This window comes from Ixodes scapularis, unplaced genomic scaffold (assembly GCF_016920785.2).
Source record: "Ixodes scapularis isolate PalLabHiFi unplaced genomic scaffold, ASM1692078v2 PGA_scaffold13__105_contigs__length_92229423, whole genome shotgun sequence".
In the NCBI taxonomy this organism is placed as follows: Eukaryota; Metazoa; Arthropoda; class Arachnida; order Ixodida; family Ixodidae; genus Ixodes; species Ixodes scapularis.
Window position 1 is genome coordinate 66142397 of NW_024609839.1, and position 14099 is coordinate 66156495.

Consider the following 14099-nt stretch of genomic DNA (forward strand, 5'->3'; position numbering starts at 1 on the left):
TTTAATTTTTTTTAGGAGGAGTTATAGATTATATAAAAGGACTTACACGAAAGCAGTACTTTAACTCAACATACTAAAGAATTCAATAAAACGCTTCCCACCTTCGTGGTTGCTTCCTGCACATTCGCGCCACAGCCGATATCACAATAATCGGGCGACCAAAAGCTTTAACCAAACTCTGTTTTGGCTGGCCATCTATGCAGCGTGCAAGTTCATCTGCTCCTTTTGCAGGGGTTGTAATGACGTTAGTCATCTACAAGTTACTATCTCTGATTGAAAGATCTGTGCAGACCTTAACGCAGCTTGCTTTGAAGTTTACCCACTATCTTTCAATCAGAGCCAATCAAAGCTCGGCGTTCTGACGTCATTACAACCCCTGCAAAAGAAGCAGACGAACTTGCGCTCCGCATAGACACCGGACATCTTAAGAAACGCAGGGCGTGACTTACTATGCCCACACTTCTTGCTTTTCAATTTGTTCTTCGGAATTCGTACCCCCTGATGCCGCAGTTTTATTGGTTGCAAAGTCATAATAAGGTGCCAGAGACCGGCCGCGCCGTGTGTTTCTTAGGCTGCCGGTAACGGCTAGGTCGATGTAATGAGTCACACGTACTCCCTTAGGGTACTACACACACAAAGAAAAAAAATAGCTGGTTTTTATTATATATGCGAGTCATAAATAAATCGAGCCCGTTGGCGCTTTTCACGCGTCATGGTCCCACGCCACAGGAGTAGGCTCGAGCTTGGCACGTCTTGTAGGTGTCGTCGCAGCCGGTCTGGCTGGCGTTCTTGTCATTTTCGGCTGTGATGGCAGTTTGGCTATACACGGATCCCGAAACGCATCCTCGACTGGTGTGTCTGCCGTCCTGTATACATCCCGCCCACGAATCGAACGTGTTCCCGGAGTGGCGAGAAATTACGTCGCAGAAGTCGGTGTGTCATGCCATATCGCTCTCCGCGATCTGGGGGTTGGTCTTAGAAGTTCTGGCGGAAGAGGTGAGCCGACGCGAGAGTTGCTGTCGTCGCGGCGTCCCAACTCGTGTCTGATTTGATTTCCGTCAACTGTCTGACTGCAGAGCGAACTACAACAGGACAGGTGTCTGTCACGCCTACCTCCTCTGCTGGGCCACCACAAGGATCGCGACAGGAGAACAGCATGACAATTCTTCTTTTACGACGTCATCAGGCGGAAACCGCGGGACCACCTTCGAGGAAGCGGTAAACACACCAGTCGTGGAGACGCACTTCGGGCACCATAGTCGCTGCGTCCTACGATGCGCAGGTGGAAGTCGACGATTGGAGCGTGATGACGTGTCTGGGTTGGCTCGGCACGCCTTGCCTGACGTATCAGTGGCAGGTGAGCTGAGTCTTGCAGCATTTGGGGTAGATGCCCTTGCCCTTACCGAGGGTACAGTTCTTCGGAATGCCCTCGTGCGCAATTCGACCGCAACTGTGGAGAACGAACAACGGGAGATTAGAATACCTAAAGAGAGTATTAGGGGATAGGGTAGAAAAAGTTAGCTCTCCGCAAATGTTGCTTTATGAATTGTATTCAAACCCAGACTGAAAATCCGGTAGTTGATGTCATACAACAAAAATGCCAAACGGTTTGTCTGCACTTTTGTTTTTCTCGGAGTCTATGGCTCAATTGTTCAGTAGATGTTTTCATGGAAACAAATCTAAACTAGCACGACCATGATGTACAGTCGTGTGCTATATGAAGGTGAACGCCGGGCCGTCGACCGCTCCGTGCTATCAGCGCCGTGACGCGGCTGCCGTGGCACCCGCGTCATGGCGCTGATAGCACGGAGCGGTCAATCGTCCGTCGTTCACTTTCATATTGCCGGCGGGTGTACACTGCATAATTTTCGACTGCTGCAATCTTTCCCAGAAAAGCGCTTAAAAGAATTGCTCTCGTCATAGTTTGCATTGGTGGTACTAGATGAAAGACTCGTGGCAGCTTAAAAAAAACGGTATGCGAAACAACCTTCACTTCGTTTAATTACTGGACCAAATGCTCGAAAGTCATTTGCGAAGCTGTTTTTCTTTCATTTTGCAATCCGAGTTACACATAACTAACTTGTCCAAATAACAAATGTACTAATTTATAGTTCTTCTGGCTTGCAAAATATATGCCTTTTTTCAATATACCCAAGCACCAAGAAGTACCAAAAAGTAAGATGGGAAAGCAGGTACACATGCTGCGCGCGCTTGCGTTACCTGTAGAGGTATTATGAATAGTAAATGTCAAAACAGGACGTTGAGGAATGGGCGTGCTTAGTGTCACATGTTTTTGTTTTTAGATGTTGATGTTGCAGACGCCACAGCGTGCCGCGCGTGAAACCGGTCTTGCAATGCACTCGTTGTTTCTTCGATAATTTTTGGAGAAAAAAAAAAGTCTATTACAAGAGTGGTAGCCATGATGCTTTCTGAGTTTATTTTGTTTGGTCAGATTTATCGAGACAGAATCACGTAGGAAATCTTAGTTAAGACGCCTGACGTAACAAAATTCCGACGATACTTAATTTTATTATCGGAATTGCAACTGTAAGGCTTTCTATATTTGCTAACAAAGCTTCTTTCACGGAGGCAAGAAGGCGAGACAGGCTTTCATTACCAGTTTTGTGCAAACTGTTCCAAAAAAAGAAAGTTTCAGTTTCAAAAGACGTATTTTTAATTGTATGTGATCCTAGCTGATAGAACTACTTGCTCCTGGCAGTGATATTGCTCGGTGACACTATAACCATGTCTGTCAAATCTCTTAAGAGCAATCCGATAAATCCATGATTGCACACTCAACTCAAGCAACTACCAAAATTAAGTTACTGAAAGTCTTTCACGTGCAACATTTATTATCAGCCAGATAAGTAGAAAAGAAAGCTTTCGCTTACGAAGCGCCACGGAGGTACTTGAGCTTGGCGTCACAGGTCAGGCTGATGCACGGGTTAGCCAGGTTCAGGTGACCACCGTCGGGGATCACGTACTTCTTCCAGATGCAGTACTCTGGAGGCAGACAGGATGGAAGGTTATGAAGTCTATTACAAGAGCATACGAAGAATCATTGCCCCGATTATTTGCGCCGTTTATTGATGCGAAAAAAAAAAGAAAAAAACTGAACTGAACGAGCATGGCCGCAACACAGACAAGAATTCAAGAGAAAGCCGTCAATGCGTTCATCAGGACAGAGCTATTTCGCTCACACAAGAAAGGGGGAATGTCTTTAGTAGTCGTCTGAATTATTCGTCTAGACATAACCTTGAAAACGATAGGTCTAGAGTCGGTGACAGGTTACGAAGCCTGTAGGTGGTCGGTCTTCGCTACGCACTCGTTGCATATCACCCTAGCTTTGGCTGCAATTGCGAAAAAAATGTTACCAAAGGCAGAAAGCTCACGAGTAACCTGTCACTAGTTACAGACACAAAAAGTATACTCATTTATCACTCTTTCTTAGAAAAAAAAACTATCTGTCCTTGTACCTTCTGTGATCTTTTTTTTTTCTTTCTCACCCTTCGACGTTTAAGGTGTTGAAGTATGACGTAGCCTTAACTGATTGTTATCAAGTTCCTAGATCCGTGACTCCTCTCTAAGGTCCAGATACCATATAAGTCAAACGAACGAACAGAAACAACGCAATATGTTCCCGTCATGAGAATTATCGGTTCCGTGAGGAATCGTTGGAATTCTCCAACGCCAGATTTCCAGCCGGTGCAGTTGTACACAATAAGGTAACACATCATCCTTGCTGCATCCCAGGAGCTGCGCACAAAGATAACAAGGGTATGTGCTAGACCACTGCCGTACAGGACGCTTATACACCTTATACTGTTTACAAACATGAAACGCTGCTTGCGTCCTAAGCGAATTCCGGTCGCTCAGTCTTTGTATGCTCGTCGAGTTTGCTTATGTCACTAGTGTTAGAAAGCATAAATGCTGCACGGACAACAAAGTTGGAGATTTAGAGAGGGCCTTCGATTATACAATATAACATTTTGGAGGAGACAAGTTTATTTACAAGAGTATTAAAAAACGTTGGAACAGATCTCGCAATTCTTGGTTCTTTTGGCGTTCACCTTGAGAATTGTCGGTTAAATATTTCATCAACTTTTCAAGCAGCGATGTTCACTCTTGGAGCTCGCTGGGACGTCAGACTGGAGCACCGTCTTGAGGCGTTCTCAAAGAAAAGAGTCTTTACGATTCGGCTGAGCTGCACGTTCTAACGCCAACCACACGGCTCAAACACACGCAACAAGTGAGATGGTGTATAGGTAAGGAACTCTTGGCAACCAGAGATCTCCTCCTCAAGGTTACATTTCTGAGCTGTCTGCACGCGCATGCAGAGACCTGACAAAGACCTCGGCCATCGTGTAACCCGTCGTCGTATATCTGTCGCAGGTCGTCGGTAGAATCTCGGCAGCATCGGCTCGTTACCCGAAGGCCACCAGATTCATTTCAGCCTCGTACGGTTGCGCTAAGTCGCCAAGTCTTATGCAGATGACTCCAGAAACCGGTAAGGCTTCGCGACGTGGTTTCTCGTCTCAATGTCCCGGGATGTATCGTGACTGGCGTCGGTTCTTTGTTGCGACAGTGGGACCAGCGAGGAGTTTTACGCGGCACGCATACACCGAACGAGCTTTGGTTGCACAAACGGCGTGTCCCTCTCCACGGGCGAAGGTAAACGGAAAGGATTTCCGTAGCTCGACCGACCTTTTAAAATATACTTAAAGAAGAAAGAGAAAGGAGTGAGTGGCCTCCGGTTTCTTGTTACGCCAGAGCGAAGTGTTTTTAAAACATCGAAGACATTTCTGTGGGCCGAGCTTTGACAAGCTGGAAGGGGCTGGCGTATGTCGCGAGCATCTACCTGGGACTGCTTTGGAAATGGTTTGATAGGAGCTTTAGCTGCACGCGAGCGTGTCTTGGTAGCGTGAACAGACCACTTTGTTACAGGTGTTATGTATGGACTTTTAAAGTGATTTCAAACAGCCTGTGGGCATACAGAAGGGTACATCTCAGAAGGAGTGTTACACTAAAACAAATAAAGAAAATAAGAAAATAACCCAAATATAACCAGATATACGTAGATCTGACACATAGTGAAACTGCGGAATTTCCTTACAAGATGTAAACAAAATCTACGAAGTGAAAACCTTAATTAGAAAAAAAGATCAATTCGAGAATAAATAAAATTCTATCACTATAATTGCGAGAAGACTTGACGCCGAATCAATTGTTCGCGATAAATATACCAGCCAAAGGTGTATGGGTACCTTGAACATACTCACTCTAAAAAAAGTTTGTGCGTCTACTTTTACGCACAATACTCGGACAGCCAATCACCGCAACTTACGGAGGCAGCTCACCGAATGACACTGCCGAAACATATGTTTAGACCAAAAAACGCAGTCTGAGTTGTGACATTAAGCAACGCAAAACATCGTGCTTGCATTGCTTAATGTCCCAACTCAGACTGCGTTTTTTGGCCTAAACATATGTTTTGGCATTGTCATTCGCTCAGCTGCCTCCGTAAGTTGCGGTGGTTGGCTCTTCCAGGTGTTGTGCGGGAATGCAGACGCACGGGCTTTTTTTAGAGTGTAGGATGCTACATTTTTGTCATACAACAAAGAAGACTTTTGTCTTGAATGCAGTCAACACCTGATATGTGCAAACGTACAACTTCTAGCAGAAAAAAAAAGAAAATCTACAAATCAGGTTCAAGTGTGCAACACAATTTAATTACGGCGCTAATGCAAGCTCTGCCTTAACTACTACTACTACTAAGCGTTGTTATGTATGAAGAGAAGAATAGGGGGGGAAGGAGAGGGCCAATTGTGGGGATACGCACGGGCGCGTTTGTCACTGGCTCCTCTGCCTTAATCTTGTTTTACGTTGCTGTATCGTGGTCTATTTAATCGTCTTTACAAGCCAACTTACGCCTTTAAGCAGTCGAATAATGCTTCTGTAATGTTTGACTCAGTATTTCTGGACGTACAACACGATCCGTATCCGTGGTCTCAAAGGTGGGACGGTATTTTACCTCGGACCTTGAAGGAGCTGGCTTGAGTAGAGGTATCTGCCCGATCTCTCGACAGACCGACAAAAGCACCAAGGTAGTTCGTCAAATATAGAATTCAAGGATAACATGTCGTTCGTATCGAAGTGCGACGTATTGGGCTGTTTATGTCAGCCACATGGCAAGCACAGCAGCCATATCTTCGCTTCCAAGAAATCTCCACACGAGAAACAGATTGCACCCATCGGCGCTACGGGGCAAGAATATTTACCTAGCAAAGCGAAACTCTCTTAACTTTGGTTGACATCGTTCGATAATATGAATGGTGAAATGTCAACAATTTTTTTATGCCAAACGATATAACAAGACCTAAAGAAAGTCTTTCGTAGGTCGTGGCTCTTCGTTTGTTGGCAGTTGGGGCCAGTGAAACAATAGAAATACTGCCAATTAAAAGTTGTCATAGATACGAGCAGAGTAGACCACACTCTTAACCTTCACAGACAAAGCTTATTCACAGCTGCGTGCTTAAATTTACTTGCTATTGAAGCATATATTCGTTTTTGTTTCTTTTTTTTTCTGAAGCTTGCCATATATTGTTTTTGCCAAACCTCTTGAAAAACGTATCACCTTTTTCATATCTATTTAATGTAGCGAACCGGCATTAGACGCCGGTTCACCTCGTTGTTTCAAATAAATGTCTATTACGTCTATAATCACCGAGAGCTTAGGGAAGGGACGTGGTGGCGAGTCCCGAGCATATTATTATCGCGTCTTAGCCAATGAGACTGCGACATTAACCGATAGGAACGTCTAAGAACCAATCACAGACCAAGAAACGCGAGCATAAACCACACCTTGCGTTTCCAAAGCTGTCGGCGATCATAGATAATATGAACGTGAAAGCTGCCTTTTGTTTATATTGGAAAATGACACGCAAGGAGTGGTTGGGGTGTGGGCGGTGGACACGGGTTAGTAGATTGACGATCTGAATTATATGGTAAACAATGAAATAAGAAGCAATCGAACGCTCGGAAGTGATAAGCTGTCGACCCGCCTTCAAACAACTTGCCGGTGGCATGGTAGCCTCATCTTTCTCAACATTCCTTTTGTGTGAATGGCTCGTACAGAGCTAAGTAGCACGTCTAGGGTCAAGACAAAGTTAGTCCATTGTTCCTCGTCGAAGTGACCTCAAGTTAGGTGGAAGCTGGCCTCTCCTGCTGTCTGGTCCTAAGAAAGCCGTGAAGCGAACATTGTCCCTGACAACAAGGCCGAGCTGAGTAACGATGGACCTAAGTGGGTCGCAAACAACCACGACTTGGTCTGCTCGTGGCTACTTGCTTTGATGATTTTGACCGAGCACTTTAGGGACCGAGGCCTTCGCGCCTGTCCTTGACGAATGTTGATATCGACGACCTCTTATGTCGGGTACCTGCTTTTGACAGCTGGCTTCTTTTCTTTTCGTTAAAGTTGTGCGCCGGTTTGTGAAGGACGCAGGTAACTGCCTTGAAGTATTTTTTTTATTTATGATTTTTTCTATGGATATCTCGCCTATCAATACAGGTAGAACCTCATGGTTCGCCTGACGAATCATCTGGTCATCCTCTTGAGTCGGCCGCCGATTACTCAGTTAGGATAGTCCTATCATAGGCAAGCTTGTACGATGGCTGTAACGAAATTTTCTGACTATGCTGTCTTGCAGTGCTCAGGGAGTGTCAAGAAAACTTATTTACTCATGAGCTTAGCCGTTGATATAAGGGGCTGAGCCTTTACTTCCTCTTAAAGTTCAGTTTACATAATTTGATCTCAAGATTGACTAATTGCTTGATTCAGCTGCTTAGGTAATTGCTGTTCAAGATCCACTGGGTATTTGGAAGAGAACATAGCGATCAGCTGTTTTCAAGCAATGGAAGGACGGAGGCGTCATAGGCATATTTGTGCAGTGTACGGTGCCCTACGAAATCCCTCTGTCTACACGTGATCAGTCGCCGTTTGTGTAACTTTTTCTATTGGTTTATTACTTAGCCTACCTGGTAGTCTTGACTGTAAATTGAATAGTTTTTAATCTTTGACATAATCAAATCACTTTCCACCCTCTTCCAAATTTGCGCTCTTCAATTTAGGAGTTCAGTTAGGGTCGTCTGGATACAGGCCTGGTCATAGTGACCTAAATTGTATTGTGGGGCATCGTTCATGGCTTTCACGGTGCAGGAGACAGTGGTGCCTTTGCACACTTGAATATACTTTTGGTGTATAATTAGTACCTTATTACCATTGCTGCAGAAACGTACTTGCATCAAGATACAAAGTCATGCTACTTGAATATAGGGCCAAAATACAAATATTTAATAACACTAGCGTTACTACATTTATAGGAACGTAACTTAAAGCAAAAAAGAAAACGAAAACCGGTAGGGCTTTCCACAGCGTACTTTTAATTATTGTGTCATATGTTGAGCGGCACCTGTTTTGTTTCGAACCAGAATGATAAGAATTGAGGATGCACAATTTTGTCTTCCGCGAACATTTTTTTCTCAGCTAGGAGAAGGCAGGAAAATAAAACCCTGGACCCTGTTGTGACCCAATTTCAATGTTCTATGGTTGCGTACATTTCATTAAAGTAAACAAAAGAACAAGACATACAAAAAAGTAGCGCGTAAAAGACGAGACAGAAGAAGCAAAACAGAGGACGAGCGCTAACTTGGTACTAAAAGTTTTTTTTAAAAGAATTCTACCGAGCAAACATATCTCGCGCACACACATGTGGCACATCACACCTATCTTGGTGAATAAAGACGACACAGCGTCCATACGAAAAAAAACCAAGTTACTTTAATGATTAAAGGCGGTGATGGAAACAATGTTGTCCTGATCCATGCATATGTGCACTACACAATAAACAGCGTGAGTAATGGAAAGGGTGCATAAGCTGTAATAACACCATACCTCAATAAGAGCATAGCCTGCGCTCTACGCATCCAGAAACCACAAAATCCCCGAAATCTACCGATGAAATCCTACTCTTTTTTCATTAAATGAACAGATGCCACGCTGATACACGAGCCTCGGGCACAGTTGTATCTGAGCCGTCTCTAGCATTTCCCTTTCCAACCTTCCGCTTCTACGCCCCGCCATTGCACACCGTTCTGTCTTTTCTATATACGCCCTACCACAACTCAAGGGGATCTTAATTCAGTGGCACAGGGCACAAACTGGCTGGCATGCCCCTTACCACACAGCGGCAACCTGATCTTTAATCCGCTGACCATTGCTCACATGTTAGACAACTTGCAAGGGGCCATATCCTGCGCCACTGGAGTAGTTTATAGCATTCCTTTGAAATGGGTGTATATAGGGCGAAGCGGATGCTGTCTTAACGACAGAATGAGAGCTGAGAGCATATGCTGCCTCACTTACCAATGACTTTGGTTCACATCTGGCAATGCACTGCACTGCAAAGCTTGTGGATGTTCACCTTGATTGAACGGTGTGCGCGTGGCGGGGCGTAGAAAGGTGAGGTTGCAAAGGGAAACGATAGAGGCGGTTCTGATACACGAGTGTGACCAAGACTCGTGCATTAACGTCGCATCAGTTCATTCAATGGGAAAAGAGTACGATGTTATTCATAGAGCTTAGGCCTTTTTGCGGTTTTCGGTTGCTTAGAGTACAGACTGTTTCCTTATTGCGGTTTGGTTTTAATGCACTTCATGCGCCCTTTCGGTCTTTTGTATGGACGTTGTGTCGTCTTCATTTATGAAGATAGGTTTGACGTACCTTTTAACTGCAAGTTCGCGCTCGTTCTGTGTTTTTCTTCTCCTGTGTCCCGTCTTTTATTCGCTACTCTTTTACTATGTCTGTCAGCGACGAAGTAGAGAGTCAATCCACTATTCTAAATTAAAAATTAAAGAGGTTTCCCTAGGAACAAAGGATACCTCAAAAGATGACTTTGCAATATTAATAATAAAAACGCGTTAGACGTAATATAAGTTAATACGGACGAACCTAAGCACCCGCACCCATACGTAAGCCTCCGGACAGTGAAGCCTGTCTTTCAGCCACGCCTAAGCATCCAAACTAACTTCCATCCACATTGCTACCACCGTCTGCCCATCTAACTTCATGGAAAATGCAATCATTAACATTTTTTTTAAACATTTCTAGTTCAGTTCTGTTTGTAACCTCACCCTTATGTAAAACATCTGAATATGCTTTTTAAGGTACTAAACTGAAGTGAAGCAATTCCCCAGACCTGTGCTTCCTAATCGTAAAAATATTGATCGTGAGCAAATCTCTAACGGACGAAGAGTATCTAAATGTGAACGCACGTGAAACAAGGTACACATCTCAAAAATATTTTTCATATTTTACATGCGTTCAAAATAAGTTTATCTCTGGCCCTTGAGCAAGGTTTTCCCAACAAGATAGGAAATTTCCCACGGTTCGGCGATACAGCTCCACATAAGTAGAGCAAAAACAAAGCAGCTTAGAAGCGCGCGAAAGTCACTTACTGTTCTTAACGTCCACGCTCTGCACGAAGACGGCGGCCGACGTTAGCGCAGCCCCAATGCACAACAACACGAGCACGGCTCCGACTAGCTCCTTGGAGTTCATGGTGAAGCGAGGTACAGGACGCAGCAACCGCTCAGACGAGACTACTCCGAGGCGATGTCGCTTTCTTTAAAACCCTTTTTGAGAACGGGCGCTGACGTTCGAAACGTTTATAAGCCACGCCACCCTCCGACGTGACACCTAAACGCAAAGGACGCTGTGGGTCGCGACGACCAAACCGGATTGTCGGCGCTACCGCGGGTCTTGGGGATTCCCCTTCCCCCTATGTTGTATGTTTTTGCCTTTTTGGTTTTGGTTATGTTTTTCTCGAGTCGGAGCAAGAGAGAAGGGGAATATCGGGCGAGGGCGTAGGAGTGTTTGCATTCCTCTCAAGGCGATCACACGCACGCACCGATCAGAGACAGCCATGGCGTCTGACCGTGACGTCGTGTGACGTTGTCGGTTCCCGCGGCGCTTTCTGACGCCTGCCCACGTGTGGCTGGCGTCTGGTCGGACTGGTGAAGTTTTTGGCTCGAGTGCCGGAATTAAACGATTGGACGCCGGACAGAGCAACTTGGGTGAGCGGCGCGTTGACGCAACACCACCCTCAAGACCTAGGGTCAAGAGATGCAGTGGTAGAGTGGAACTTGGAAGTCAGGTGTCACCTAGCAAGAACGCCGGGTTTGGTAGCTTCTTGTGTCTTATAGTTACGGTATGAATTTACGCAATGGTCGTCGACGCTGCCCTGCGTCCTTGAGGTTCCATATTGCTCTTGAAAGAACGCCACTTGTAAAAGTTAATGCCTCTCCTAAAGACCCGCATCGCTTTTAAAGACCTACACCCATACTTAACTTCCAATATAATTTGTAAGTGTTGGAATAGTCACAAAGAGGATTTTCACAAAACAATATTGCTACTTTTAAGCATGTTGAGTCAGGAGTACTTCCAAAGATATACTCTATTCAGAGATCGACGTATCGTAATAGAAAGTAGTTACGGAATCGCTTCGACCTCAATATATGTTCCTTCACGTAAATATTGTGGCAAAAATATTTTGCGGGAAGAATACATTTTGTCAGATAGGTCTGTCCAGGTACTTAAAATGTTATTGGGAGTTAAGTGCTAATTTGAGGACCGATGCGCCAAATCTTCGACCAGGCCGGCTTCTGCTTAGAATACGTGAGTCGGCGTTGCAGATTTCGCGTTAAAGCACGGCGGGATGACTCCAGAGACTGACGGAAGGAACTAATCCCCTTATGGATGCATTCACACTGGTGTTCGAATCGCAACTGCAAAGCGGATCCGCTCGTTTTTGTCATCAAATGCGCGTGAAACTACACTGAATCTTTGAGCAACCGCGTAAGTAGCCGGTCTGTCATTTCAGTTCAACTGCCAGTATAGAATAAGGCATTAGAGAGTTGAACTTGTTCTATAATCTGTCAATGTATAGCCACAAACGGACTGGAAGCGCGCGCTCTCTTTCTCTTCTTACGGCCTTTGCAATCGCCTGGGAGTCAATGGCATTTTTTCTCCGTATGTTGCCTCCAGGGGCGCAACCTCCTCACCCCACTTCACCCCACTCGGAGAGTCCCTTCCAGCTGCTTTGCGCTGGTGTTTGACTTCGTAGGTTGTTCTTTTGGCAACGGTTCATCACAATACTTCTGATTAACCATGCAAGGACGGTCCCGGACAGAAACGAAAAATCAGCTGGATATGTGCACAAGCCCTCGAGGAAGCACTTTAGGCTGTAATATGCACTGTGCGAAAATTGTGCAGAGTACTCCACCCTCGCCTAGAGCAGCTCACCGACTTCATGTGCGGCTTACGAAATGACGATGCAGACCACGGCAATAGATAGATTGGGCCTGCTTACATTTCACGAGAGTGTACGAATTATTCATCATTTAAAGTTCCTTCACGTAGAAGGGGTCCGTATCATCCTGTTCTTGAGTAGCAGCAGAAGTCCTGGAGGTAAAGACGAGTATAGTTTTTCCGTAATTGCATTCGCTGCCTCTACTTACTACTTTTTACTCCCGAATATCCCGGAGATGTGCGTCAAATATTCACCGTTTTGGGCTCATCAGAAGCGCATTAGATAGTGGCTGAGGCTCTAAACATGAGGATCAGGTGTCAAAGGCTATAAAAATCTCGGCCGCAAGTTGCGACAGCGTTGAAATACACTGTCAGACGCGCTTTGTGCAAACGGTAAACGGTAGCCCAGGGGTGAGGTGACAGCGCCCCCTGCGAATTGCGGCGGGAGATGGCGATAGCCCCAATTGCAAAGGCCGTAAGAAGAGAAAGAGAGCGGGCGCTTCCAGTCCGGCCGTGGTAGAGCACATGTGACAAAGCCCCATTAGCGGAACTGGCAGGAAATTGCTTATCTTTGCTATTTGCTCGCGAGACGGAATTATTTCTTTCAGAGATGCGACATTGAGCGACCGGGTTAACCCTTGTTTGTTTAGACCGAAAAAAAAAAAGAATTTGTTTAACATAAATGAGACGAACATCGTTCATTTTTTTAAAAATCGCTGCTTCTTTTTTTTGTTATCCTAGACATTGTGATGGCACTGCGGTGTCATAAACCCTCTAGACCAGGGGTGAGCAAACTGCGGCTCTTCGCATGTTAAAGTGCGGCTCGCGGCACACCTCCCCTCCCCCCCCCCTCCCCCCCCCCCCCCCACACACACACACACTTCCCCAAAACGAGAAATGGACCGCGTTTTAAATCGAAAGACAGGTTGCGATTTGGTAGTCTTGTGCTACTCCTATTTTACGTAGAGTTGGACGCCTTTTGACTCGCATATATTGAAAGTAGTTAGACTTTACATTATTGCTCTGGTCAAAAGTTTGCCTTGCCGCGACGCCGCATCTACATACAGCTCAGGAAGTCGCATTTTCGAATCCTGTAATTCGCTATAGTTGCACCCACTCCAGCCCTACACGCCAAGAAACTGCAAAGAAAATCAGAGCAATGGAGTGCCGACACCCTCGGCGTAAAGTTTATTTATAGTGGGCACTCGCTATTTGTTTAGTGGGTGGGAAGGCGCACCTTAACGAGGCCGTATTTGTCGGTGAGCGTGCCGTAGAGTTGCGAGACGCGTGAGTGGGTCGCTTCCGAGCACATGTTGACAGGAAACGACGTGAGGTCACGCTGGGAGAGACTTTTTGCAATCTACCAGGTCTCGGTGACTTAATTTATTACCCAAACACGGCAATCCCGCGCATTCAAACTACTTTCAAGTTTTCTGTTTTTTTTATTTTTTTTTATTTTTTGGTGCACCGAATGAAACGATGCGCACATCTCGACAACATAAAGATGTCTCAGGAATCAAGCGACGCACAATATATTTAAGCCTTAGCTTGGCTCACTTGGGAAAAAAGACTTCTCATCCTCCAAAAACAGCGAAACAACGCATTTTGTTTAGTGAAAGCCGTTGTTGACTCATGTGCAAGTAATGATCCTTCCGCTTAGTTAAAAAAAAAAAAAAGAAATAGGGCGTATCTAAACACAAAGTAAGAGCGCAAGCAAGCGGCTTCTTCGCTTATT

The 14099-nt window shown here is 45.3% G+C and overlaps 1 protein-coding gene across 1 annotated transcript; it reads right to left on the bottom strand.

Moving 5' to 3' along the window:
- Positions 1–636: 636 nt before the first annotated feature.
- Positions 637–10783, bottom strand: LOC8023449. Its single transcript, XM_002401261.5, has 3 exons — positions 10513–10783; positions 2892–3003; positions 637–1450 (listed from the first exon to the last, which is right to left on the bottom strand). The coding sequence occupies exons 1-3, from the start codon at positions 10613–10615 to the stop codon at positions 1348–1350; spliced, it is 318 nt and encodes a 105-aa protein (XP_002401305.2). The 5' UTR covers positions 10616–10783; the 3' UTR covers positions 637–1347.
- Positions 10784–14099: the final 3316 nt, after the last annotated feature.

Bases quoted from the DNA above. Each gene is read 5' to 3' on its own strand.
- LOC8023449 (XM_002401261.5), bottom strand. From the start codon at position 10,615: ATGAACTCCAAGGAGCTAGTCGGAGCCGTGCTCGTGTTGTTGTGCATT. The intron at 3,004-10,512 runs GTAAGTGACTTT...GTCTGCCTCCAG, and splicing joins GAGCGTGGACGTTAAGAACA to AGTACTGCATCTGGAAGAAG. The intron at 1,451-2,891 runs GTAAGCGAAAGC...CGTTCTCCACAG, and splicing joins AAGTACCTCCGTGGCGCTTC to TTGCGGTCGAATTGCGCACG.